General features: G+C 37.7%; 1 protein-coding gene across 11 annotated transcripts in view; it reads left to right on the forward strand.

The window, feature by feature from the left end:
* RPS6KA3 (ribosomal protein S6 kinase A3) overlaps positions 1-26,034 on the forward strand; it is a 114,403-nt gene that overhangs the window by 33,392 nt on the left and 54,977 nt on the right. Inside the window, exon 1 of one of the 11 annotated variants that reach the window (XM_077888780.1) lies at positions 16,385-16,542. The exons of the other annotated variants lie outside the window; for them this stretch is intronic. Coding sequence (XP_077744906.1) covers positions 16,504-16,542 — 39 coding nt within the window. The 5' untranslated portion in view covers positions 16,385-16,503. Of the gene's footprint in view, positions 1-16,384; positions 16,543-26,034 lie in introns of those variants that run through there. 11 annotated transcript variants of the gene reach the window in all.

A 26,034-nucleotide genomic window follows, 5' to 3' on the forward strand; every position in this document is an offset into this window, starting at 1 on the left:
ACTCCTAAAAAAGTTACAGGATTTTTATAAAAATTCCATTAAATTTGCTAATTAACATGAAGAAAATTATTTTAATAATATTGAGTCTTCACATCTCAAAAATATTTATTCTGATATTCTTTTATATCCTTTATCAAAAGTTTACGGTTTCTTTTTTTTTTAAGATTTTATCTATTTATTCATGAGAGACAGAGCGGGGAGCGGGGGGTTGCAGAGACACAGGCAGAGGGAGAAGCAGGCTCCCTGTGGGGAGCCCGACATGGGACTCGATCCCGGGCCTCCAGGATCACATCCCGGGCTGAAGGCGGCGCTAAACTGCTGAGCCACCCGGGCTGCCCAAGTTTACGGTTTCTTACATATAGTTTTATACATTAATTTATTAAGATAATTCACAGATATTTTATAGTTTTTGTTATATTGCAGTGGGATTTCTTTTCTGCTCTTTTCCATCTGGTTATTGCTAGTATATAAAACGTTAAATGTTGGGGCCCCTGGGTGGCTCAGTCAGTTAAGCCTCTGCTTTCGACTCAGGTCATAATCCCCGGGTCCTTGGATCAAGCCCCACATTGGGCTCCCTGTTCAGCGAGGAGTCTGCTTCTCCCTCTCCCTCTGTCCCTCCCCCTGTTCATGTGCTCTTTATCTCTCTCTCTCTCAAATAAAATCTTGTTAAAAATGTTAAATGTTTCTATATTCTTTTTAACATCTTGGGAAAGTTTTCGGAAATCAAATTGTCAGGAACATTTTGTCAGTTATGGAAGAGTGAGATCATCATACTCTTCTTAAAATCCTTTAGTAGTTTTGTGCTTCCTTCAAATGAAATCCAAACACTGCAATGTGACCTATCAGGCTCTGTATAATAAGATCTTTGTATACTTCTCTGGATCATCCTCAGTCATGCTCCTCTACCCTCTCCTGAAAGTGCAGTCACTCCAGTGTATCAGGCTTTCTTTTGCTCCTGGGCCTTCATAGGTGATAGTTCCTCTCTCAGAATTCTTTTCCCTTAGCACCCCTTCCACTTAACTCCCAATCATCCCTCTGGTCTAAGTTTGATATCACTTCAACTGAGGCATCTTCCTGACACAACTACCAGTTTTATTTCAGCCCTCAATTTTTCCTTTGTGCTGCCATAGCAGCCTCTGAGTACCCTAAATTGGAATATCACATTAGATTCCATTACTTATTTATTCCCGACTAAACTGTGAGCTGCATGAGGCATTGACCATGTAGGACTTATTCGTTGTTTTCTATCGAATACCCAGTACCCAGTAGGTGTTCAATAAGTGCTTGTTAATTAAATGAATGCGTAAATTAACTGTTGGCTAGCACAAGGGCCCACACATGGGACCTGTGCCTGAGGTTACCTTCACATTTAGTGTAGATTTCTGTTCTGCACATCTCAGGCCATTTGAGGCATTCTATTTCATTCATCTAGAGTATGTATTTACTAGCATTTAAGCAAATATGAAAACAAACAGTGAGTGTTAATATTTATTTTTTTTGTCACCAGTTACCTGTTTTTCTTTACATAGCAATTTCTTTGGAAGGAAAACCTTCAAATTTTTTATTCTCTCTGTAGTCCAAAAACATTTTCCATTGTGACATTATATGGCTCATACTTTCCTTCAGAGTACTCATGGCATTAGTCACATTACATCTGGAAGAAAATTGTATTTTATAGCCAGGTTGAAAAGGTGCTAGACTGGGTTGTGATATCGAGCTCCACGCTGGGAGCTCTCCCACTCACTCTCCCCCTTCCCCCCCCACCCCCGTGCTTACTCATGCGCTTGCGTTTACATGCTCTCTCTGGGGGGCAGGTGGAAGAGGTGCAGTGTGAGTGAAGTTGTTGAGCAGATCATTCCAGATTATAAGAATTAGGATTGAGTATAAAATAAAAGCCTAATATTTACTATTTCATTAATGGTATTAAATCGAAGAGATTGTCAAATATATATTAGCCTTATACTTTTAAATTATATTTGCCCTTAATGTATAACAGTTTTCATTTTGTCAATTACTGATAATTTAAATAGCAAAAGTTGAGATTAGTTATTAGTTATTATTTGACGCATAACAAATTACCCCAGACTTGGTAGCTTAAAACAACATGCATTTCTTATCTCACGTTTTCTGTGAGTTATTAATCTGGGCACAGCTTAACTAGGTCCTTTGGTTCAGGGTCTTTCACAGACTGCAGTGAAGGAGTTGGCCAGGGCTAGGTTTTCATCTGAACCTCAACTGAAAAGGTTTCTTCCAAGCTCACAAGTTTGTTAGCCCAGATTCTTGGCCCATAGAAAGTGTGAGATGGTAATTGTATATATGGAGCTTGTCAACTGGTAAGCTTTCTTATAGGTTGATTGGCCCCTTTTTTTTAAAAAAAAAAGATTTATTTATTCATGAGAGACCCAGAGAGAGAGAGGCAGAGACATAGGCAGAGGGAGAAGCAGGCTCCATGCAGGGAGCCCGATACGGGACTCAATCCTGGGACTCCAGATCACGCCCTGGGCCAAAGGCAGACACTCAACCGCTGAGCCACCCAGGCATCCCCCTGATTGGCCCCTTTTTAATGGGAGTATGATGAATAGCCAGTTTTGACCACAACAAGATGGTAGGATGGATGGAGAATAACCTGGGTCCATTATTGACCTAATGATCTTGTGATACCTCTTCACCCTAATTTACTCTGTTACCTATGGACTGTTCCATGAGAGGAAAATAGGCACTTATCTTGTTTGAGCCACTGTATTTTAGGGTCTTTTTATTACAGCAGCCAAGTCTGAACTCTGACTATAGCGAAATCATTCATTAACCAAGTACTTCATGAATTTCTATTAGGTGCCAAAAACCCTGCTCTGTTGTTGGAGACACAAAAGCATAGGAGGGAAACTTGCAGTCTTTAAATAGTAAAATAAAGTTGTTTTTGTGTTCTCTTCTGGTAAATAATCACCCGAAACATCAAGGAGAATAAGAAACAGAAATGTGGTCTTTGAAATTAGAAGACTTCTGTAATTTGAACCACAACCATAAATATGAAAAGTAAATAAAATAGTTATAACAAGAGGAAGTTAAAGACCTTTTAGAGGGGTATAGCAGAAGGAAACATGCCTTATTTATTGTCCTCATAGCCCCAGAAGAGCTCAAGAATGAGGTCACCAGGTACCATGGAAGGTGGAGGAATAGCACAGGGCTGAAAACAGATTGGTTGAATGTCAGTATAAACAACTTCCACTCTCTCCTCTGTCCTACACCCGGAAGAGACCGAAAGTATTTTATAGAGAAAAATGAATCAGAATGGCTCCAGACTTGGGAAACCCCAGGTATAGTAGGAAATGGGGTGAAGCACTGGGCTAGAAACAGATCAAGTGAAAGCCTACTACTAAATGTTTTTTTGGTCCCCTTCCCTTACCCATTACACCAACCAGGACCATATCTTTCAGGCAGGAAAGTCAAGCCTTCTTTCCTGAAGAAATTGAATGGTCCCTGAATAAAAGACCTTCAGAACAGAGATTTAGGAGATCTTAAATGTAAAGGCTGGCTATTTGGCCAATTAACCTACAAAAAGGGATAAATTGACAAGCTCCAGAACACCTGGTTCACCTCTTAGTGTCTCACTCTTAAGTATGACTGAAAAGCCAAATGTTGCTGGACATTTTGAGAAAGGCTTCCAAATGAAAGAATAAGCTCAGGCAGCCCGGGTGGCTCAGCGGTTTGGCACCTGCCTTCAGCCCAGGGCGTGATCCTGGGGACCCGGGATCAAATCCCACATTGGGCTCCCTGCATGGAGCCTGCTTCTCCCTCTGCTTGTGTCTCTGCCTCTCTTTCTCTTTATGTCTCTCATGAATAAATAAATAAAATCTTTTTTTATTTATTTTTTATTGGTGTTCAATGTGTCAACATACAGAATAACACCCAGTGCTCATCCCGTCAAGTGCCCACCTCAGTGCCCGCCACCCAGTCACCCCCACCCCCCACCCACCTCCCCTTCCACCACCCCTAGTTTGTTGCCCAGAGTTAGGAGTCTTTCATGTTCTGTCTCCCTTTCTGATATTTCCCACACATTTTTTCTCCTTTCCCCTTTATTCCCTTTCACTATTTTTTATATTCCCCAAATGAATGAGACCATAGAATGTTTGTCCTTCTCCGATTGACCTATTTCACTCAGCATAATACCCTCTAGTTCCATCCACCTCGAACCAAATGGTGGGTATTTGTCATTTCTAATGGCTGAGTAATATTCCATTGTATACATAAACCAGGAGCCTCGGTGTCCATAGAAAGATGAATGGATAAAGAAGATGTGGTTTATGTATAAATAAATAAAATCTTAAAAAAAAGAATAAGCTCTTGAAGGAACAATGCAGTAAAAAGGAAAACAGAAGTTAAATCTGAGTGTTAAAAGACAAAGTTGATATGCTAAATAAGAGTAGGATGCTATTGTTTCAATTAGAAAAAGAAATTCTTAGAATTAAAAATGGAATAGGAATGTTTTACATTTTAGTAGAAGATTTAGAAACTAATGTTAGGGAATCTCCCAAAAAATAGAGTAATAGAAAGAGATAGAAAATTAGAAAATAGAGAAAAAGGGGAGCATTCTAACATCTACTTAATAGAAATTCCAGAGAAAACAGGGAAATGGAAGAAATTAGGAAAGAAATATCATATTTGAATATCTCATTTAAATATCTGTGAAATTGAAATGTTTGTTAAAGTCAGTGGTGTGACACATTTTAATTGGCAGCATTTTTCTCCTATAATGGTACAGTGATAATTGTGCTCTTAGATAGATGGAGTACTAAATTACCCAACCCTCCACCAAATTTTCCCTAACATGAGGCCTGTGAGTAGCTAGATTAAAATAACCTAATGAGGATCCCTGGGTGGCGCAGTGGTTTGGCGCCTGCCTTTGGCCCAGGGCGCGATCCTGGAGACCTGGGATCGAGTCCCACACCGGGCTCCCGGTGCATGGAGCCTGCTTCTCCCTCTGCCTGTGTCTCTGCCTCTCTCTCTCTCTGTGACTATCATAAATAAATAAAATTAAAAAAAAAAATTAAAAAAAAAATAACCTAATGAAAGCCTGCTAATAAACAAACAGAAAACACCTACTCTCAAGAGGAATCATTATTGTGAATTATCAAACACCAGTGAGAGAAAACCCTAGAAGTGTTATTGGACTGACACCCCACACACACACCAAATTTACATGTTGGAGCCTAATCCCCAATGTAATGGAGTTTGGAGGTGGGGCCTTTGGGGGGTAGTTAGGTCATGAGAGCAGATGCCTCATAAATGGGATTGGTGCCCTTATAAAAGAGACCCCAGAGAGCTCCCTTGCCCCTTCTGCTATGTGAAGACACAGCAAGAAGATGGCTGTCTATAAACCAGGAAACAGATTCTCACCAGACGCTGAATCTGCTGGCAATTTGGATTTGGATGAATTAACTTCTCTTGTTTATCATAAGTGACTTAGTGTATGGTATTCTGTTCTAACAGCCCAAACAGGCTAAGACCAGCTTTTAGAGATTTTTGAAATAAAGGACTGTGTGTAAAAATAATATCAAACATTTCAACATTGAAAGTTAGAAGACAGGGAACAATGCCTTTGAAGTGCTTAGTGAAAATGATTTTCAACCAAGATATTTTCAGACATATACCTATTTTTAGGAAGTTGCTGGAAAGTGGGCTCCACCGACACTAGATGGTTGTTAACTAAGAAAAAGACATGAGATTCAGGCAACAAAGGATCCAACATTTATAAGCACAATGAAGAAAGCTCCTTCCCGTTATGATGAATAAAGGGTGCTTCAGAAGACTAGTTCAATCAGTAGGCTTAGAGAGTACTCAGTCCAGATTGAAGCAGACAGATGATTCCAGGAAGGCTGTCTCCAGGGGAAAAAAAAATAGAAGTGATGAATTATCCAATAGGTTTGTGTACTGAAAATTCACTTAAGAGACAGAGTGAGAAGAGTTTGAGATAGGCATAAAGGAAGCAAATTTTAAAACAAACCAAACTTAAGAAGAAAACAGCTGTACACAAGAAATATAACTAGAGTATATTCCTTACCTTGGTAGTGAACAATGTTTGTACAGTCATAATAATTATAAAAACGGATTATTGATTTAACCAAAATTTGTGATATGAGTGTTAAGTCATCTATAATAGGATGTCTGATGATAATATCTGAAATTGATGAGTCAAGAGAAAGTAGTATAAGATTATTCTTGTTCTTTTTTTAAGTTTTTATTTAAATTCCAGTTAGGTAACATGCAGTGTAATATTAGTTTCAAGTATACTATAGCGATTCAGCGCTTCATACATCATCTGGTGCTTATCAAGACAAGTGTGCTCCTTAATTTCCGTCATTCCCCCACCCACCCACCTCCTCTCTGGTAACCATTAGTTCCCTATAATTAAGAACAGTGGTTGGCCTCTCTTTTTCTCCTTTGCTCATTTTTGTTTCTTAAATTCCACATATGAGTGAAATCATATGGTATTTGTCTTTCTCTGATTTATTTCACTTAGTATAATACTTTCTAGCTCCATCCATGTCGTTGCAAATGGCAAGACTTCATTCTTTTTGATGGCTGAGTAATATTCCATTGTATATATGTACCACTTCTTTATCCATTTGTCAGTTGATGGACACTAGGGCTATTTCCATAATTTGGCTGTTGTAGATAATGCCACTATAAACATCAGGGTGCACGAATCCCTTTGAATTAGTGTTTTTTTATTCTTTGGTTAAATACCTAGTATGCGATTGCTGGATTGCAGGGTAGTTCTATTTTTTAACCTTTTGAGGAACCTCCATACTGTTTTCCAGAGTGGCTGCACCAGTTTGCATTCCCACCAAGAGTGCAAGAGAGTTCTTGTTTCTGCACATTCTCGCCAACACCTATTGTTTCTTGTGTTGTTGATTAGAGATAAATATCAGAGAGAGCAATGAAAAGAGCTGAAAGGGTACCAGGAGCTCTAGGTACTGCTGCTTTTTGGTCATACAAGCCTTGCAGCACTATTTGTACATTTAACCATTGATAAAAATTTAAGGTAACTAGAATTTAAAATAAAACTAGTTATAGCTGGTATAATCAGGTAAAAATTCACAGAAGACATAAAGTTTTGGTATAGGTTTTTAAAAGTGAATGTCAGTATTTCGGTGAAGGCATTCTCATGGGCAAGTGATGTAAAAAAAAGCCAAAGGGGGAAAAATGTGAGAGGTACCTAAATTAGTTTGACTAAAATGATAATCATAAAGGAAAACCAAATTTCTTTTAAACATAAGATATCTACACTCAGCTCTTGAGTTATGGAGCTGCCCCTGTGTTGTCTCTTGAACATGTACTCTGGTTTCTGTTTGTGAAGAACCATTTCATTCTGGCTGGATTGTTTCCCTCCTTCACACCGCATCTTTTCTCTCTTCCCTTTGTTCTTTGCCCTACAATCTGCCTTCTTATATCCTAGATCCACTTCTCTTCCATCTTCTGCAATTTTATTTTATTTTATTTTATTTATTTATTTATTTTTTAGATATTCAGTCATTTTTTTTAATTTTTTTTTAATTTTTATTTATTTATGATAGTTACAGAGAGAGAGAGAGGCAGAGACACAGGCAGAGGGAGAAGCAGGCCCCATGCACCGGGAGCCCGATGTGGGACTCGATCCCGGGTCTCCAGGACCAAAGGCAGGCGCCAAACCGCTGCGCCACCCAGGGATCCCCTTCTGCAATTTTAATACTCTTTTCCTTCATTTGGCTTTTTAAAGGTTCAATACTTTCTTGTCTTTACTCACCTGAAGTAAAAACCTTTATTTTCTCCATGTATCTCATAAAATATAAGGACATTTATCCAATTAAGTTGATTCATACCGGAATATAACAGATACTTATCACCTTCCTCAGTCTTCTTCCCTCAGGGATGTTTGCATATTAATCAATATTTTTTATAATTTATTGAATTTCTCACCAATTAGTTTGTTCTAGCTGGTGTCATTTGTTCTCTCTCTCCTGATGAAGAGACTTGATTATTTTTTGTCTTTATTCTGGTAGAGTTAGGGAGAGACTACCTTCATAGCAGAAAATAAAGTGCCATATAGCACTTCAAGCCAAGATATCTTTCTGGACTCCAGAATTTCCCATCTTTTCTCGGCTGACTAGAGGACTGGCTAGCATAATCCATGCTGAAGAAATAGGGAGTCTTGACTGTTTAGGTCTCTGTAGTCATCCAAGAGCCATCATTAAAGCAATTTCTTGCTTAGTTGGGAAATAATTCTCTTAGTGGTTCTTGGAGTACTGGGCAAAGGTTCTTCTGAGGCTTCCAAATTAAAGGAGATAAATAAGTTCCTAGCACAAAGTAAGAACCCAATAAGTATTCATTTTCCTGGCTTCTTCCTTCTAGAGTCTTTTTTTTTAGATTTTATTTATTTATCCATGAGAGACACTGAAACTAAGGCAGAGACATAAGCAGAGGGAAAAACAGGCTCCCCACATGGGGAGCCCGATGTGGGACTCAATCCTAGGACCCTGGGATCATAACCTGAACCAAAGACAGATGTTCAACCACTGAGCCACCCATGTGCCCCTTCCTTCCAGAGTCTGATCCTGCTCTTTCAGACTACTCACCAGGGATAAAGTATGCCTCCTAGGAACTATGGTGGTATCCAGTAATTTTGTGGCTGACAATAGATGTGGCCTTAGACAAAATTGTGAAATGAGCTAATCTTCTCTTAATTTGGTCTTTGACCCTTCTATTTCTCTTATTATTTACTTCTGGTGACCATGCATACATCAATTACTTATGACATCAACTTTATAAATATTATATGACTACAGTCCTAAACACTGTATTTATCAACTCAGTCTTTGTAGCTCTTGTGTCATAGTCACATGCATGATTAGCAAGAATGAGAGAAAGCTTGTTAAAAGTAATAGTGATAAAAATGGCTTAAAAAGATAAAGTGAAGATAATTCATGCCAGGTTAAGGAACAGCACCTCTATGCAGGACACAGGCAGTAGTACACTGGCAGTGCCCCCCTTCTTTACAAATCCCTTGAAGTCATGATAGGCCTTTTAGGAGTAATTTCTTCAAATTTGCACACATCCCGTTACTCTAGCAATTGTTCATATAAGTAACCCTAAGGCCGCAGTAATGTGTATGATGGCCTTCACAGTATCCGGGGAATTTCACCAGTTCCTAGTTGTCTGCTGATTTCCTCCACTTCCTTGAAGGTTCCCTCAGCCTGCCTTAAACCTTCCATTTGAACATCCAAAGTGATACTCATAGCCATGAGTCCAACACATTCTTGCACACCTCTTGCAGTCATCGTGGGCCAAACACAAAATAAACTATAGAAAGAGAAGCCCTAGCTTAGACAATAGACAGTGAAGAACCCACTCAACACAGGAAAGTACAATAGAGTGCTCATTGGCAGGGAACATTTGTAGAGTGGTACATTGACAACACTTACTAATTGTGTAGAGTATTGTCTGTTCTAACTCTCATTGGCTGAGAGTATATTTTAGCACTCAGAGCATGGGAAAAATATACTCTAGTACATATAAGTATATACCACTTAGGAAAATATTTCTTAGATAAATAGCATTATAATTAGCACTGCATGGTGGCATTAAATGGAGTATGTGTATAATTGGCAAATTTTCCAAGCATGTAAAGTTTCCCTTTGCTACATTTTTGGCTCTCTTTCAGCGCTATTTTTTCACTTCCTAGTGTCCCTTTTGTCCACCCCTAAAGAGCTTTTAAACAAATACAACCTTCCCCCTTTTTTTCATGGCTTGCCTACCTCATATGTTGCCTCTGATCCAAAATTGCTTCTCCTCTCCTGCAGTCTACACATTTGAGTGATTTAATCATAATTGGAAAGAAAGCAAACTGATTCGATTCAGTTCTGTTCAAGTATGAGTGGTTTGAGTCTATCTAAACTACTGTCATGATTTTGAAAGTTTATTAATAAATGAGAATTCAAATAAAGGAACTAAGGATTTGGTGAAAGAAGCTAGAAAAAGAATTACAAAGTAAACTTCTAGGGAGCCAGAAGAAGGAATTAAATACAAATTCCAAAATAAGTGAATGACAAAATAGGAGGTGTGTGTGTGGGGGGGAAGCAAATACACAACATTCAGAAAGCAAAACATGCTATGATCACAGATAGGAAAAAGTTTAAAACATCTTGACAACAGAAATATTTATAGATGAAATGATACAATGGGATTTATTTCAACATAATTATGGGGGGAAATGAGTGTATGAAGCAAGATTGGCTGTGAGTTGGTAATTGTTAAAGGTAAGTACTAGGTACATGAGGATTTGTTATAGGAGTCTACTTGAGATATGCTTGACATGTTCCTTAAGTTTAATTTTAAAAACAAAGAATACTAAATGTAACTGTATACTAATATAAAAGTCTTGCTGAGGGATGCCTGGGTGGCTCAGTAGTTGAGCATCTGCCTTCAGCTCAGGATGTGATCCCAGGGTGCTGGGAATGAGGCCCGCATCAGGCTCCTCACAGCAAGCCTGCTTCTCCCTCTTCCTACATCTCTGCCTCTCTTTCGGTGTCTCTCATGAAAAAAATAAATAAAATCTTCAAAAAAAGTCTTGCTGAAATGTGGTTTTCTAGAAAAATCTAAATGTTATCATTTAGAAAGGGATAGAAAAACAGAATATGTCAATAGCAGGAGAGAAATTTAAAATGCTAAACTCTCCACCTCCCAATTATGGTGCCAGGCCCCTATGATTTCATGGAGAAATCTTTGAAACTTTCAAGAAATAGATCATTCCTGTAGTCTTTAAATTGTCCTAAAGCATAGGAAAAAATTTACATTGCCTTCTAGTTTGTTTTATAAAGCTAGCAAAGCCCTGAAAATGAAAGCTAACATACAGAATGAAACTCTGCCAATTTGGCTTATGAATATAGATGTAAAACTCCTTTTAAAAATTTACAAATCGGGCAGCCCGGGTGGCTCAGCAGTTTGGCACCGCCTTCAGCCCAGGCCCTGATTCTTGGGACCCGGGATCGAGTCCCATATCAGGCTCCCTGTGTGGAGCCTGCTTCTCCCTCTGCCTGTGTCTCTGCCTCTCTCTCACTCTGTGTCTCTCATGAATAAATAAATAAATAAAATCTTTAAAAAGAAAATTTACAAATCAAATACATATATTAAAACAGTGGATTTTTCCCAGAAATACAAACATGTCAGGACATCTGTTGATCTACATTATCAAATTGTTGGGTCAAAGGAGATAAACTAAGTGACTATTAATGGATAGTAAGACGTGTTATAAAACTGACTATTCATTCCTCTAGTCTGACCTTAATATGATAAAATAATGTCTACAACCAAATACTGACTTCATATCTGAATGATATAGTGAGTATATTCCCAAGTCATGATCAAGTGGTGTTTATTAGTGCTTGCTTTATGGTTCAGAGACTGAGAAATTTGGATTTTGTTCTGTGGCAGGAACAATTTGAGAATTTGAAGAATTTGAGGTGGAGGTATGACCCAGTCTGATTTCTGTTTTAAGATTATTCTGGCTGTATACTAGGCATCACCCATTCCTTTTCCCACTGCAGTAGCAGAGTTGACAGAGCCCATATGGCCTGTAAAGCCAAAAACACTTACTGTCTGGCCCTTTACAGAAAAAAGTGATAATGTGTATAGTAATATTCAAGTGTGTATATGTGTGTATACAGAAAAAGACTGGAAAGCAAAGCACCAAGAATAGTGATTTTTTTTAAATTTTTCTCCTTGTTTATTATTCAAGTTTTCTGTAATAGACATGTATACTTTTAATAATAAAGTTTACTTTTTTAAAAATTTTATTTATTCATGAGAGAAACAGAGAGAGAGAGGCAGAGACACAGGCAGAGGGAGAAGCAGGCTCCATGCAGGGAGCCCGACGTGGGACTTGATCCCAGGTCTCCAGGATCACGCCCTGGGCTGAATGCAGTGCCAAACCGCTGAGCCACCCGGGCTGCCCCTAAAGTTTACTTTTTAAACAATAAGATAAACATTAAAACCAGTAAGAGACAAGAATAAAGAAAAGTTAGCGGAAATTTTTTTTTAATTTATTTTTTTATTGGTGTTCAATTTACTAACATACAGAATAACACCCAGTGCCCGTCACCCATTCACTCCCACCCCCCGCCCTCCTCCCCTTCTACCACCCCTAGTTCGTTTCCCAGAGTTAGCAGTCTTTACGTTCTGTCTCCCTTTCTGATATTTCCCACACATTTCTTCTCCCTTCCCTTATTTTCCCTTTCACTATTATTTATATTCCCCAAATGAATGAGAACATATAATGTTTGTCCTTCTCCGACTGACTTACTTCACTCAGCATAATACCCTCCAGTTCCATCCACGTTGAAGCAAATGGTGGGTATTTGTCATTTCTAATAGCTGAGTAATATTCCATTGTATACATAAACCACATCTTCCTTATCCATTCATCTTTCGTTGGACACCGAGGCTCCTTCCACAGTTTGGCTATCGTGGCCATTGCTGCTAGAAACATCGGGGTGCAGGTGTCCCGGCGTTTCATTGCATTTGTATCTTTGGGGTAAATCCCCAACAGTGCAATTGCTGGGTCGTAGGGCAGGTATATTTTTAACTGTTTGAGGAACCTCCACACAGTTTTCCAGAGTGGCTGCACCAGTTCACAGGCCCACCAACAGTGTAAGAGGGTTCCCTTTTCTCCGCATCCTCTCCAACATTTGTTGTTTCCTGCCTTGTTAATTTTCCCCATTCTCACTGGTGTGAGGTGGTATCTCATTGTAGTTTTGATTTGTATTTCCCTGATGGCAAGTGATGCAGAGCATTTTCTCATATGCATGTTGGCCATGTCTATGTCTTCCTCTGTGAGATTTCTGTTCATGTCTTTTGCCCATTTCATGATTGGATTGTTTGTTTCTTTGGTGTTGAGTTTAATAAGTTCTTTATAGATCTTGGAAACTAGCCCTTTATCTGATATGTCATTTGCAAATATATTCTCCCATTCTGTAGGTTGTCTTTGAGTTTTGTTGACTGTATCCTTTGCTGTGCAAAAGCTTCTTATCTTGATGAAGTCCCAATAGTTCATTTTTGCTTTTGTTTCTTTTGCCTTCGTGGATGTATCTTGCAAGAAGTTACTATGGCCGAGTTCAAAAAGGGTGTTGCCTGTGTTCTTCTCTAGGAGTTTGATGGAATCTTGTCTCACATTTAGATCTTTCATCCATTTTGAGTTTATCTTTGTGTATGGTGCAAGAGAGTGGTCTAGTTTCATTCTTCTGCATGTGGATGTCCAATTTTCCCAGCACCATTTATTGAAGAGACTGTCTTTCTTCCAATGGATAGTCTTTCCTCCTTTATCGAATATTAGTTGCCCATAAAGTTCAGGGTCCACTTCTGGATTCTCTATTCTGTTCCACTGATCTATGTGTCTGTTTTTGTGCCAGTACCACACTGTCTTGATGACCACAGCTTTGTAGTACAACCTGAAATCTGGCATTGTGATGCCCCCAGATATGGTTTTAGTTAGCGGAAATTTTAATAAGATAAATTTAAAGAAAGTCAAAAGAAGCAGGAAAAATATAAACAATAATACCTAGTTTCATGCACACAGCCACACAAATATTATCTGTTTCAGATTTTGGCATGTGATACTTCTTACTAAGGCAGCCATTATTTGAATTCCTACTATATGCTCTTTACTATGGGGATGCAAAGATAAGTATGGTGTCTGTTCTGAAGATAAATCTGGTAGGGGCAGAGGCATGTGCTTTAACTGTATCAGTGCCATAAGCAATGTACCAGAGGGCCTTAAGCACATTCATTTTTGGTTAGGAGATAGTTTGCACCCATATAAAGCTGTTGCTCAGTGATGAGTTGTAATATGATTATAAGGGATTCCAATCATATGAACTAGTCTTTTAACTTTATTTATGGTGCCTTTTCATGTAGAGAAGTTTTTGAATTTTATAATAAAATCTATGCTGTTATTTTCCTTTATGGCTTCTGCATTTCCCAGACAAGTAGCCAAATGTCCTAACATCTCCATCAGATGTAAAGTGTCACATTTATTCTTTTATTCCTTTTTTTCGCTCTGTTTATCTTTTACACAGTTGGTATCACAGTGCTTTCATTAAGGTATCATTTCAACTCAGGGAGACTTATTTTGGATTTTGGTATCTGAAATATCGCACCATTTTCTTAGTGCTAATATTAAAAAGACAGCACACAACAAAATGTGACTGTTAACCTGAGCATCAGTAGTCATTAAAGCCAATTTAGACTAACCCCTTAAATTCAAAGGTTATTTGGTGGCTTCAATAAAGTTGATAAGTGCTTTACTTCAATAAAGTTGATAAGTGCTGTATATAGAGACACTCCTATTTTGTTTTGCATGTCTTAATCAGTTGCACAGTAACCATGCTGTTTGCTGCTTCTTGACATTCTTAAAAGGCATCTCATGTTCAGACTGCAGTTTTATATTAGGTGGTTGTCCTAACCATGCTGCCCTTTTGAGCATTTGTAAGGAGCTAAACATATATAGAACATTATAGAACATAGCCGCAAAAATTTGATATGGCAGGAAGGGCCCTGGCCTTTCAAATGGCACCTATAGCACCTAATCGACACTCTGTTTGCTCAGTAAAGTAGTGTTAAAGTGAGCTTCCATTATAGATAGCTCCATCATCAAATATGTGCCTACTTTGATCATGGTTCCTTTATCCAGAAAACTAGCTGATCATTTTTGGTGTTTTCTGAAGATTCTTCAGGTTTTATGTTTTTGTTTTGTTTTGTTTTTTTTTAATCAATTAATTAACATATGGTGTATTTTTAGTTTCATAGGTAGAGTTTAGTGATTCATCAGTTGTATATAACACCTAGTGCTCATTACATCAAACTCGCTCCTTAATGCCCATCACCCAGTTATCCCATACCCCACCTACTTCCCCTCTAGCAACCCTGTTTGTTCCTATGGTTTGTCTCCCTCTAAGATTTCATCTTATTTTTCCCTCCCTTCCCCTGTGTTCATCTATTCTGTTTCTTAAATTCCACATATGAGTGAAATCATATGATAATTGTCTTCAGGTTTTGAAAATTCAGTCATTTTATTAAATTCATATAGGTTATGTATATTAATGATTGATGTTTTTGTTGGTTCCACATAGGTTAAAGGCACATCAAGTAGAGCATTTTCCCACAGCTCTCAGTGTTTCTATCCTTGGGTTTTGTTTAAATGCCACTATCTCAATGATCATATTCTGATTATTGGCATATTTTTAAAAATATTTTTCCATAATAAAAATACCTTAGAAGAAATTCTAGAGGCTGTTAGAGAATAAAATAGAGTAAGAAATTGTCTGGTAACTTAACCCCTCCTTTTACAGTTTGGCTTATTCAGTAAGTGTTTCTTTTGCTCACTGATAACCCAGGGGTTGGTCTTTTATTTTTTATAAAGATTTTATTTATTTATTTGAGCGAGAGAGAGCATGAGCAGGGTGAGGGGCAGAAGGCAGAGGGAGAAACAGACTCCCTGCTGAGCAGGGAGCCCAGTGCTGGGCTGGATCTGGGGACTTGAAGATCATGACCTGAGCCAAAAGCAGACATTTAACCTACTGATCCACCCAGGCACCTCAGGTCTTTCTTTCTTCTTCTTCTTCTTCTTTTTTTTCTTTTTTTGTAGTATATTTTTTTATTAGAGTTCGATTTGCCAACATATAGTATAACACCCAATGCTCATCCCATCAAGTGCCCCCCTCAGTGCCCTTCTCTTAATTTAAATTTTATCAACTAGGATTTTTAGCTATGGACCTTGAAGTCTTTAACCTGGCCAATAATTGAAGTCTATAACCAGTGTGAATTTAAATATAATTTACTTTAACTTAAGACAGGAAGAATTTGTCCTTATATCACAATCAAAGTTTCTTGCATGTGATCATTTTCTTCCTGTAGTTATGAAACAATGCCTCATTGACAGGGAACACCCATGACTTGTCTATATATAACCTTAAAATAGTCTTGAGACTGTCCTTCGGAGTGTGTGTGTCAACGTTACAAAGGGTAAAATTTCACATATGCATCAATGACTTATTATTTTAATAGTGCTGATTAGTTTCATTTGCTTTTAAAGAGTTATATAGTTAAATACTGGCATTTCTCAGGATCTGAAATAAAATAATATTCATTTCGCTGGTTGTGAAAATTGTCTAGAATGCTGGGAACCAGGAGTTAACATTTTAACAGGATTTTGCTATCAGCAAATCTGTTTTGGTTTCCTGTTCTGGCCTCCCTACCTATCAGCTACATAGTGCCCTCGCCATTACGTTTCTCCTTTCTTTTACCACAGGAAAATTGTCAGGCCTCTTTTTCTAGCATTTCAGGACCCGCCTGACAGGAAATTTTCTAATTGCCGGAACAGCTGGTAGGAGAAAACTTTGCAGGGGCTTGGCCTTCCCTTTCCAACCTAAGTTTTACAGTCAGAAATTCTTTTATCACCATCATGGTTTCGTAGCCATGTTTAAATTTTTGTCTTTTCGTGTTCGCTCTATACAGGTAAGCTTTGTTTAACTTCTGTAAAGACTAAAATGTTTTAGTAGGAGCTCAGTGTAATTATACTAATTAAACAATTATTTCATTTTATATATTTGTTTAAGAAGCTTTCCAAAATTCAAAACCAGTTTTTTTTTTCAAAACCAGTTTTTAAAGAACTTTTAAAGGATAGTATTTCTGTTTGCTAAAAGAAAGCCACTTAAGTGTATTATTCGTTTCAACTGTATATTTTGTAAACTTATTTTTACATTGGCTTTTTTTACTGGTAGTTTTTATTTTGTCCATGTTTGTAATTTTGTATAATAAAATAGACGACAGTAACTCAATATTAAACCAGTCATGAACAAAATTGTGAATTTACTAGTATTTAGGAGATTATTATGTAAGCAATATTTTGATGGGTTGGAAAATGTATTATTTTAGAGAGTGAAGAGCTTAAAGTCAGAGTTTTGTTGAAATTGACTCCTTTCAAATTTTGAAGTTTTTAATCAACTGTATTTAAGTAACTTTAAGTAATTTTATCTAACCTAGAGTAGGCACAGCTTTCAAAGCATTATTTTGTTAAAATGTGTTAGTGAATGATAATTTGCATTTTATTTCATCTAAAATTCTGCCAAATAAACTTGATATTTTGCCATGAGAATTGCGCTATCCTGCTGCTCTTTAAAGAGAATTTAATTTTTTGATTGGGATTCTCGATTAGGAGAAAACTGCTCTGTGTAGCAATGATTAGGAATGTTAGTCTGGAGAAAAGCAATGCTGGTTTCTCAAACATAGAAAGAAGAAGCTGGCTTGGAATACTCTTAGAGAATTTGGTTAAATGAAAAATGTTGAGCATATTTATCATCCATTAACAAATAAGTAAGTTGGATTTGGTCCAATTGTATTCTGGAATACCTTAAAATGTGATTTTTTTTCCAGCATGGCTTGAATAACCAGCCTAAATTTTTATGTATCTAGATCATCTAAAAATTAACATCTTTTTAAAATTAAAAACTACGTATTCTAGAACCTTAGGTATCTGTATAGAGATTAATACTTTAATTTTGAATTTCATTCAAGAGGCAGATAAAGTATACGTTTTTCATTTGTAAGGTCTTTATGGTAGGCAAAAAAAATAGTTACATATCTATGGTTAGAAAAGAAAAGATTTATTTATTAGTTTTTACCCAAAAAAAATTTAAATAATTTACTTCAAGTTCCAACTGTATTTTCTGACATTCAAAACAATTTAGAAAATACAAATGCCTTAAGAACACACTTCCTGACCCAAGGGAGAGCAGGAAAAAGGAAATTATGTATACAAGTCAGGGCATAATGCCAAAAGTTGAATCATCCTTTAAAATCAATTAATATCACCCAGTCTGTTTACTTAAAGGTAGTGTGTTACAATATTAGGTTTTCTGTAACTCAAATAGACAGCATCGCTTTCTGTTCCTTTTCTTTAATCCCTTTACATTTTCAGAACAAAATTACATCTTTTTCTCTCGACTTAAAAAGGAAACATTAGGTTAATTTTTTCCCATTAAGGGGTGAACTTTAAGGACCATTTAAGAAGAAACCTACAGACCTCTTGGTGGTCCTGGAAAACAAATGAGGGGACTTTCTGTGTCACTGGAGGAACACCGAAAGGTCCACCTGTCCATGAATTTCTTCTGCCATTTTTCTGTGATGTCTAAAATGATACTCTTTACAGAATTCCTAAAATTATATTTGTTAACTGACCTTGTTTTTTCTATGATAGGTCACATCTAAACAAGTATATATCCAATAATAAATCCTTGAAACCCTAGGTAAATTCCTAGAGAGCAGATACTCTATCTTAGTATCAATAACACCTCACACACTATGTGGCTCATAATCTGAATTGCCTTCTAACAGAAAGGAATGGCCCTAAGAGAATATATCATAGATTAGAAACATTTCCATTAGGACCAGGCAATTAGGAAGAAGCAAAAGCACCAGAGCCTCCTGAATTTTAGTCTCCTCTTTACCTGTTCTTCTCTTCCTCTCTGATCCAAACACTGGTTTCCATGTGTGCTCCCACACTGACCTTTCCACTGGCTTGTCTCTGCTTGAGATACTCTTCCCCAAGATGGTTGACTCCATCACATCCTTCTGGTCTTTACTCAAATAGCACCTCTTCAGTAAAACCTGCAGTGATGGTTTTATTTAAAATTGCACACTTTCAAAAAAACATTGCAAGCTTTCCTTTTTATCCCTGCACTTCTGATCCCTTTTACCCAACTTAGTATCTTTTTTTCATGGTAAAAAAGAATATGTATCTTGTTCTAACCTGAATATACCTATTCTTATCGCTTGGTTTCTCCCCAAAATGCCAGAGATTTTGGTCTATTTCATTTATTACATATCTCAGGCACCTAGAAGAGTGCTTGCTTGGCATGTATAAGGTACTCAATAAATAAATGTTTAAATGGATGAATGAATGACTTCCCAAACATAGCTTGAGGGTATTGTACACCTAGGCTGGGGATGGCAAATATCCAAAAATAATGGGAGTGTAGACCAATGATACAGGGGTGTGATGGAGACAGTTGCCAGCCTCACAGTTTTACCTACAACTGGAACTTTACTTATCAAATAAACATAGACTTTGTAAAAATAAAAATACAGAATCTACTATAATTTTTAGAAATATACAATGTAAGTTTTTTCGTGATGATGAATGGGCACATATCAATGTATCATTTAATATATGCTTGGACGCCTGGGTGATTCAGTAGTTGAATGTCTGCCTTTGGCTTGGGGTGTGATCCTTGGTCTGGGTATTGAGTCTGGCATCGGGCTCCCCATGGGGAGACGGCTTCTCCCTCTGCCTATGTCTCTGCCTCTCTCTCTGTGTGTCTCTCATAAATAAGTAAATTATATATATATACACACAAACACACACACACATACTTGTACCAGAGAATGTAAAAATATGTGAACCTCACAGGGGAATAATGGATCTAACTCAAATCTATGCTTGACTTCATTGACAAAATTCTTTTTCCATAAAATTATAGTTGCTTCACTGTGTACTTACAGGAAAAATACAATTTTACAAACTGTACTTCTTTGTTTTAATGTAACAGACTTACTTTGGTAAAAAGTGGTTTATTGGCACGATCTGTTTGTCACATGCAAATGTCCATCCTTGGATTATCAGTGCCTTCAGAAATTTGATATTCCTCTCTGTACCCATCTCATTGGATTCTAGTTATGAGCTAGAAGAGCACATTGTTGCTTTTCTCCGTGTTGTTCAAGATTACTCAAGCTTTAGTATTGTCCTGGTTGAACCTCAAATTCATTTCAAAAATACCCATGGTCCCATAACTTGGAGAAACTGGTGACATTAAGCACAGTCTGGCATTGAGATACCAATCAAGGGTATTTTGCCTATACTCCTATGACTACATACACATAAAAGTAGATAGAAGGAAGGTAGCTTGCTAATGTGATTAGTAAAAATTTAAACTTGGAAGGAACCCAAAAAATGCGTTAAAGATAAAACAGGGACAGATCTTTAGAAATTTTTAGGGTAAAAGGGTAGGGAGTGGAGGAAGTTGCTGGGTTGTTTTTTTTTTTTTTAAAGAAACATTGACAAAAGGAGCACTTGCAAATTTATTTTAAAATAAGATTTGCCAGAATAAGAAATTCAGTATGAGGATGGGAAAATAAAAACCAAGGAAGTCTCTCAGAAAATAGAAAAAAGATAAGTGACATACAGGATTCAATCCCAGATATACAATACCTAACTAATAGAGAAATTGCAAAAAGACAAACCCTGAAAAATGGACGGAAGGAAATTATCAAAAGAAAAAAAAATGTTAGCATTGACACAGAGAAGAATTCAGGTCTCTAGATTATAAAGGCTTACCAACCATCTAGCATTCTAAGAGAAAGGAGACCCATATTTATCTCACTAGTGTGGAATTTCAGAAGTACAAGGACAGAGAAAATTCTTAGAGCTTCTGGAAAGAAAACAGTTCACCTTCCCAAAAAAAATGTGTATAAGGCTAGCATTACCCATCTCAGTAGCAGTCCTGGCTGCTAGAGGGCAGTGGACCATTAGCATCAACTTTCAAGGCCAGATTGCTTTTATTCTAGAATTTGGTACCAAGCCAAAGTGTACAAATGTGAAGACAAAGACATCTTCAGATGTGCAAGATTCAGAAAACTTTTTTCCACATCACCTTTCTTAACAAGTTACAAGGGAGTAATCTGAGAAAGAGAAGGACATGGGAAACTGTGAATAGTGGGTTCGACAAGGGAAGCACTGAAGAGATATCTAGAGGTAATAGCTATGCAGCAAAGCCTAGAGAACAACCTAATGGAGGGCTCTCAGAAGAATGGGAAGTATGGTAAAGGATTAAGGAAAAATTAAGACTAATGGTCAGATTAACCTCCCCCCCCCCAGGGATGATGGGGCTGTGATCCTAGCTCCGGGTGTAATCCCAGAGTTCTGGGATCGAGTCCCACATCAGGCCCCCCTCAGGGAGCCTGCTTCTCCCTCTGCCTCTGCCTCTGGCTCTCTCTGTATCTCTCATAAATAAATAAATAAAATCTTCAAAAAAAAAAGAAAAACATGTAAAAAAAATTATGGTCCCAATAGAACTCAGAGTAAAATGTATCATGAATTTAAGCATTTGATGAAGTAAGTGTTGTTTTGTTTTGTTTTGAGTCCCCTTGGATTGTCTTGGAAGTCACTTTTATGGGCCCATATAAAAGGAAATTTAATGTACTTTCTAGCCAGGATGTAAACAATATATTGTCTTAAAAATGTGAATGCTGGTGTATAGGCCTGCTAAACAAACAAAGAAACAAACAAACAAGTAAATAAATAAATGGCTGTGGTGACAGCATGAAGGATTTGCTTGTAGTTTCAGAAGAGAATGTTAATTTTTTAATATGAATAAAAACATAGGGAAGTTTGAGAGAAAAAACGTATAGGCATTATTAACCTCCTTTGTAAAGTGAGGAGTTAAGGGGCACCTGGGTGGCTCAATCATTTAAGCATCCAGCACTTGATTTCAGCTCAGGGTTTGATCTCAGAGTTGTGAGTTCAAGGCCCACATGGGGTTCCACTCCTGGGTGGCTCAGTCAGTTAAGTGTCCAATTCTTGGTTTCAGCTCAGGTCGTGATCTCAGGGTCATGAGATTGAGCCCCACATCAGTTTCAGTGCTCGTGGTGGAATCTGCTTGAGATTCTCTCCCTCTCCCTCTGCCCCAACCCTCCTCATATTCTCTCTCTCTCTCTCTCTCTCTTTCTCCCTCTCTCAAATAAATAAATCTTGAAATAAACCAAAACAAAACAAAGAAGTTAGGATTCTATACAACAGTAATAGAAAGAAGTTTATGTAAAAGTAATATAATTATCAAACAATCGGGAAGATGATGAAAGTGGTATGAGCAATTCCTTCATCTTACTTTAAATTAGCAGGCATTGTCTTTAATAAACCAAGAAATTATCAAAGTAAGTGCAGAAAGAACTTTTTTAAAAACCTGAGGAATGGGAGTGAGAAGAGACTTGCATTTAATCATAAGGTATTCTGTCACTATTTGATTTGTCATCCATGTGCATGTATTACTTTGATTTTAAAAACAAAATGTTTGAGGAACAGGAAAGAACCCAGGTTGACAAAAGATTACGTGTAAGGCAGTGTTGGGAGAAAATACCATAAAAGTAAGTTGTAGCCATATTGTAGAGGGCCTCAAGTGCCAAGGTGAAGCAGTGCATTTAATTTATGAAAACTCAGGAGAGCTTTTGAGCACTCTGGTCATATGACTGGAGCTCTCATTTCAGAAAGTGAATTTGGCAGGAGGATGAAGTGGACTGGCATTGGCACAAAGGGGTCATTACGAGTAACCAAGTTTGTTTCAGTTTTCCACAGGAAAGGTAATTAAGGATTATACCTGGGCCATGCTATTGGAAATAGGAAAAGAAAGAAAGAAAGGTATTCCCATTACCATGTTTGATGCATAGTAGATGTTTTAGTATATGTTTGTTGAATGAAAGGGTCAAAGGGAGATTCTGTGTTTTTTGGTAACTTGTTGACATGAGAGGAAAGGAAGGCTTGAATAGTTACTGCTGTTTATTTTGAGGTCCATAACCTGATTGCAGCTCTCATTATGAGAATAAGACTTGATCCTCTATGCCTACTGCAAAATACAAAACATTTATAATTCAGTGATCCTTCCCTACCTGTGTTGCACCTTTGTGACATACAATTATAGTATGTATTTTTATGAAATAAGAAATGAAACAATATTGCAGTCTAAAATTACATCCAGGGGGATCCCTGGGTGGCTCAGTCGTTTGGTGCCGCCTTCAGCCCGGGGCATGATCCTGGAGACCTGGGATCGAGTCCCGCATCGGGCTCCCTGCAGGAAGCCTGCTTCTCCCTCTGCCTGTGTCTCTACTGCTCTCTCTGTGTCTCTCATGAATAAATAAATAAAATCTTTAAAAAAAATTAAAATTACATCCAGGATCCCTGGGTGGCGCAGCGCTTTAGCGCCTGCCTTTGGCCCAGGGCACGATCCTGGAGACCGGGATCGAGTCCCACGTCGGGCTCCCGGTGCATGGAGCCTGCTTCTCCCTCTGCCTATGTCTCTGCCTTTCTCTCTCTCTGTGTGACTATCATAAAAATAAATAAAAATTTAAAAAAAAATTACATCCCACTTACCCGAGAAAACTGGTAAGACATAGAATGTTATAGAGTATAGTTCTTCATAGCCTCATGATTTAAAGGCATACATGGCTGTTAGATTCCAGTTAGGCTCTTGAACAGATAGTTTTTTCCATAGTAGGCTGACTGGTACATGTTAAAATCCAACCTGTGACCTTGGCCTCTTGAGTTTAAGTCTGTAATCCACTAGTCTTTAAAATGTGATGTGACAGCACTTTGGGTTACAGAAAAGAAAGAGGAGAATTTCTTTATAGTTTCATTTCCATGTGTAATGTACATAATTTAGTAATAGAAAAAGTATATATAATCTATAACCCAATAAGTATACAAATATTGGGTATATGCTATTTTTTTTTTTACTGATGAGGATATGCTACCAAAAGTTCAGAGACATTTCTCTAATCACTTTAGCTAACTGACCCAAGAGTTACATACCAGTAGGAAATAAATGTGTATGTTCCTGTCATTGATCTTGGATGGAGAACCACAGAGGCTCTAACAGTCTCAGTGTGGTATAATGCTAAGAGCCTTGTTTTAGAAGTCAGAACCTGGAATTGAGCCAGAAGTCTGCCAGTTATTGGTTTGTGATCTTTACTTAATCTCTTTAAACTTTAGATTGTATTCAAATCATTTGGCCTTTAAAAGATCTGTCAAATTTCTAGTGATGAATGGGGGAGTCTGTAGAGAATTCTGAGATGTTTTTGCTTGCTCTGAAGTATACTCCACCCTGTTATCAGCCCTCGCTAACATTGATATGTAGCCAAAGATTTGTTATAAAACATAAGTGTAAGATAAAAGGTGAAAAAAGCACCTAATCCAGGCTTGGTACATGATAGGTGCTTAATAAATATTTGCTGGATTTTAATCTAAGTCTTCCTTAATCAGTTCCACATATACAGTGTTCTTTGAAAGTTTTCTTAAAATAATTTGGTAATTTGCTTCCTACCTTTCCTAATATAGCTACAAAGAGCTATCACTCTCGAGCCCCTATACACCGGTCTTATTTGCAGAGAAGGGTTGCACAGGAAGGGAGTAGAGTCTCAGAGTCAGGTAATGCTTGGTTCTACCCTAACACCTACTGCACAGGATGATTATGAGAAATAAAGGAGATAGTGCATGTGAAATTACAAAATAAAGGACTAAACCATGTTAGAAGATTGTTTTATTGTTGCCACAGTTTTGAGAGCATTCAAAATGATTAAGTTGCCTAAGTAGTCACACAGTCTACACACTTAGGTCTTACGAAGTAAAATGGTGGAGCTGGATTCCTTTTTTGTCCTGTTACAGGAGCTTTTCTTCCTTTCAGTGCTCATTTTCAAAACCTGCCACATTAGGATACCTAGTATATCTTTTTAAAAAATGGGATCCCCGGGTGGTGCAGCGGTTTGGCGCCTGCCTTTGGCCCAGGAAGTGATCCTGGAGACCCGGGATCGAATCCCACGTCGGGCTCCCGGTGCATGGAGCCTGCTTCTCCCTCTGCCTGTGTCTCTGCCTCTCTCTCTCTCTCTGTGACTATCGTAGAGTTAAATAAATTAATAAAGATTTTTAAAAAAATAAAAACTGTGTAACTCTATATATAGCCAACATCCTATCTCAGAAAATATTAGTTAAGCTCAAACATGCATATGGAACACAAAAATAATAAAAATAATTATTTGTGTACAACACATTCGATTCCACTAATACTTAGGCAGTAGGAAAAAATAACATGATAGGCAAAAAAAAAGAGAAAAATAGTCTTTGATAGGCTTATATTTCTGGTATTGTTGGGTTTTGCTTCATTGTTTTTGGCTGTAACCTATAGTACTTGTCTTAATTAAATAAGGTATACTTTATCTGCTAATCCCAGAGTAAATAAGTAATTGAAATTCTGTATATACCTACATATATTTTCAACCTTTCTTCATTTCTGATGCCTTCCCTCAGATATACTGAAGTATCCGCTGTCTAAAAATTCTTTTCTTAACCCTAAGACCTTCCACTGTTTTACTATGCTGAGTAGTAGTAACTTCTTTCCTGTGTCTAATCCTCCATCCATATGTTAAATCTTTTTTGATTTTGTGTTTTAGAGTTATTGCCTTTTCCACCTCTCAGATCTCAAGTACTCGAAACAGAAAGTAATTTATATATTTCCAACAAAATAAATTTCAGCATACTGATTCAAATGGCCTTGCTGAGGGTAGAAATCTCCATATTTGGGCAGCTAGGGTGGCTCAGCGGTTTAGCGCCGCCTTCAGTCCAGGGTGTGATCCTGGAGACCTACGTCAGGCCCCCTGCATGGAGCCTGCTTCTCCCTCTGCCTGTGTCTTTGCCTCTCTCACTCTCTGTGTCTCTCATGAATAAATAAATAAAATCTTTAAAAAAAAAAAAGAAATCACCATGTTTGCCTTGGAATATTTTTCAACCCCACTCTCCAATAAACATGATTTGTGTATGTGGAGGGGGACATGGTTCTACCTAATACCAGCACATGTCAGAACACAGCAAATTAGGGCAGCCCCAGTGACGCAGCGGTTTAGCACTGCCCTCAGCCCAGGGCCTGATCCTGGAGACCTGGGATCGAGTCCCACATCAGGCTCCCTGCATGGAGCCTGCTTCTCCCTTTACCTGTCTCTCTGCCTCTCTCTCTCTGTGTCTGTCGTGAATGAATGAATGAATGAATGAATAAATAAATCAATAAATCAATAAATCTTAAAAAAAAGAACACAGCAAATTATTCTTTTGTGTTTTCAGACTTCTTTACACCCTCTGCCCTTATCCCATGAAACTATTCTAATTGTCTCCAATAGGAAGAATGAAGACTTGGA

The sequence above is a fragment of the Canis aureus genome, chromosome X, assembly GCF_053574225.1.
Source record: "Canis aureus isolate CA01 chromosome X, VMU_Caureus_v.1.0, whole genome shotgun sequence".
NCBI classification, from domain to species: Eukaryota; Metazoa; Chordata; class Mammalia; order Carnivora; family Canidae; genus Canis; species Canis aureus.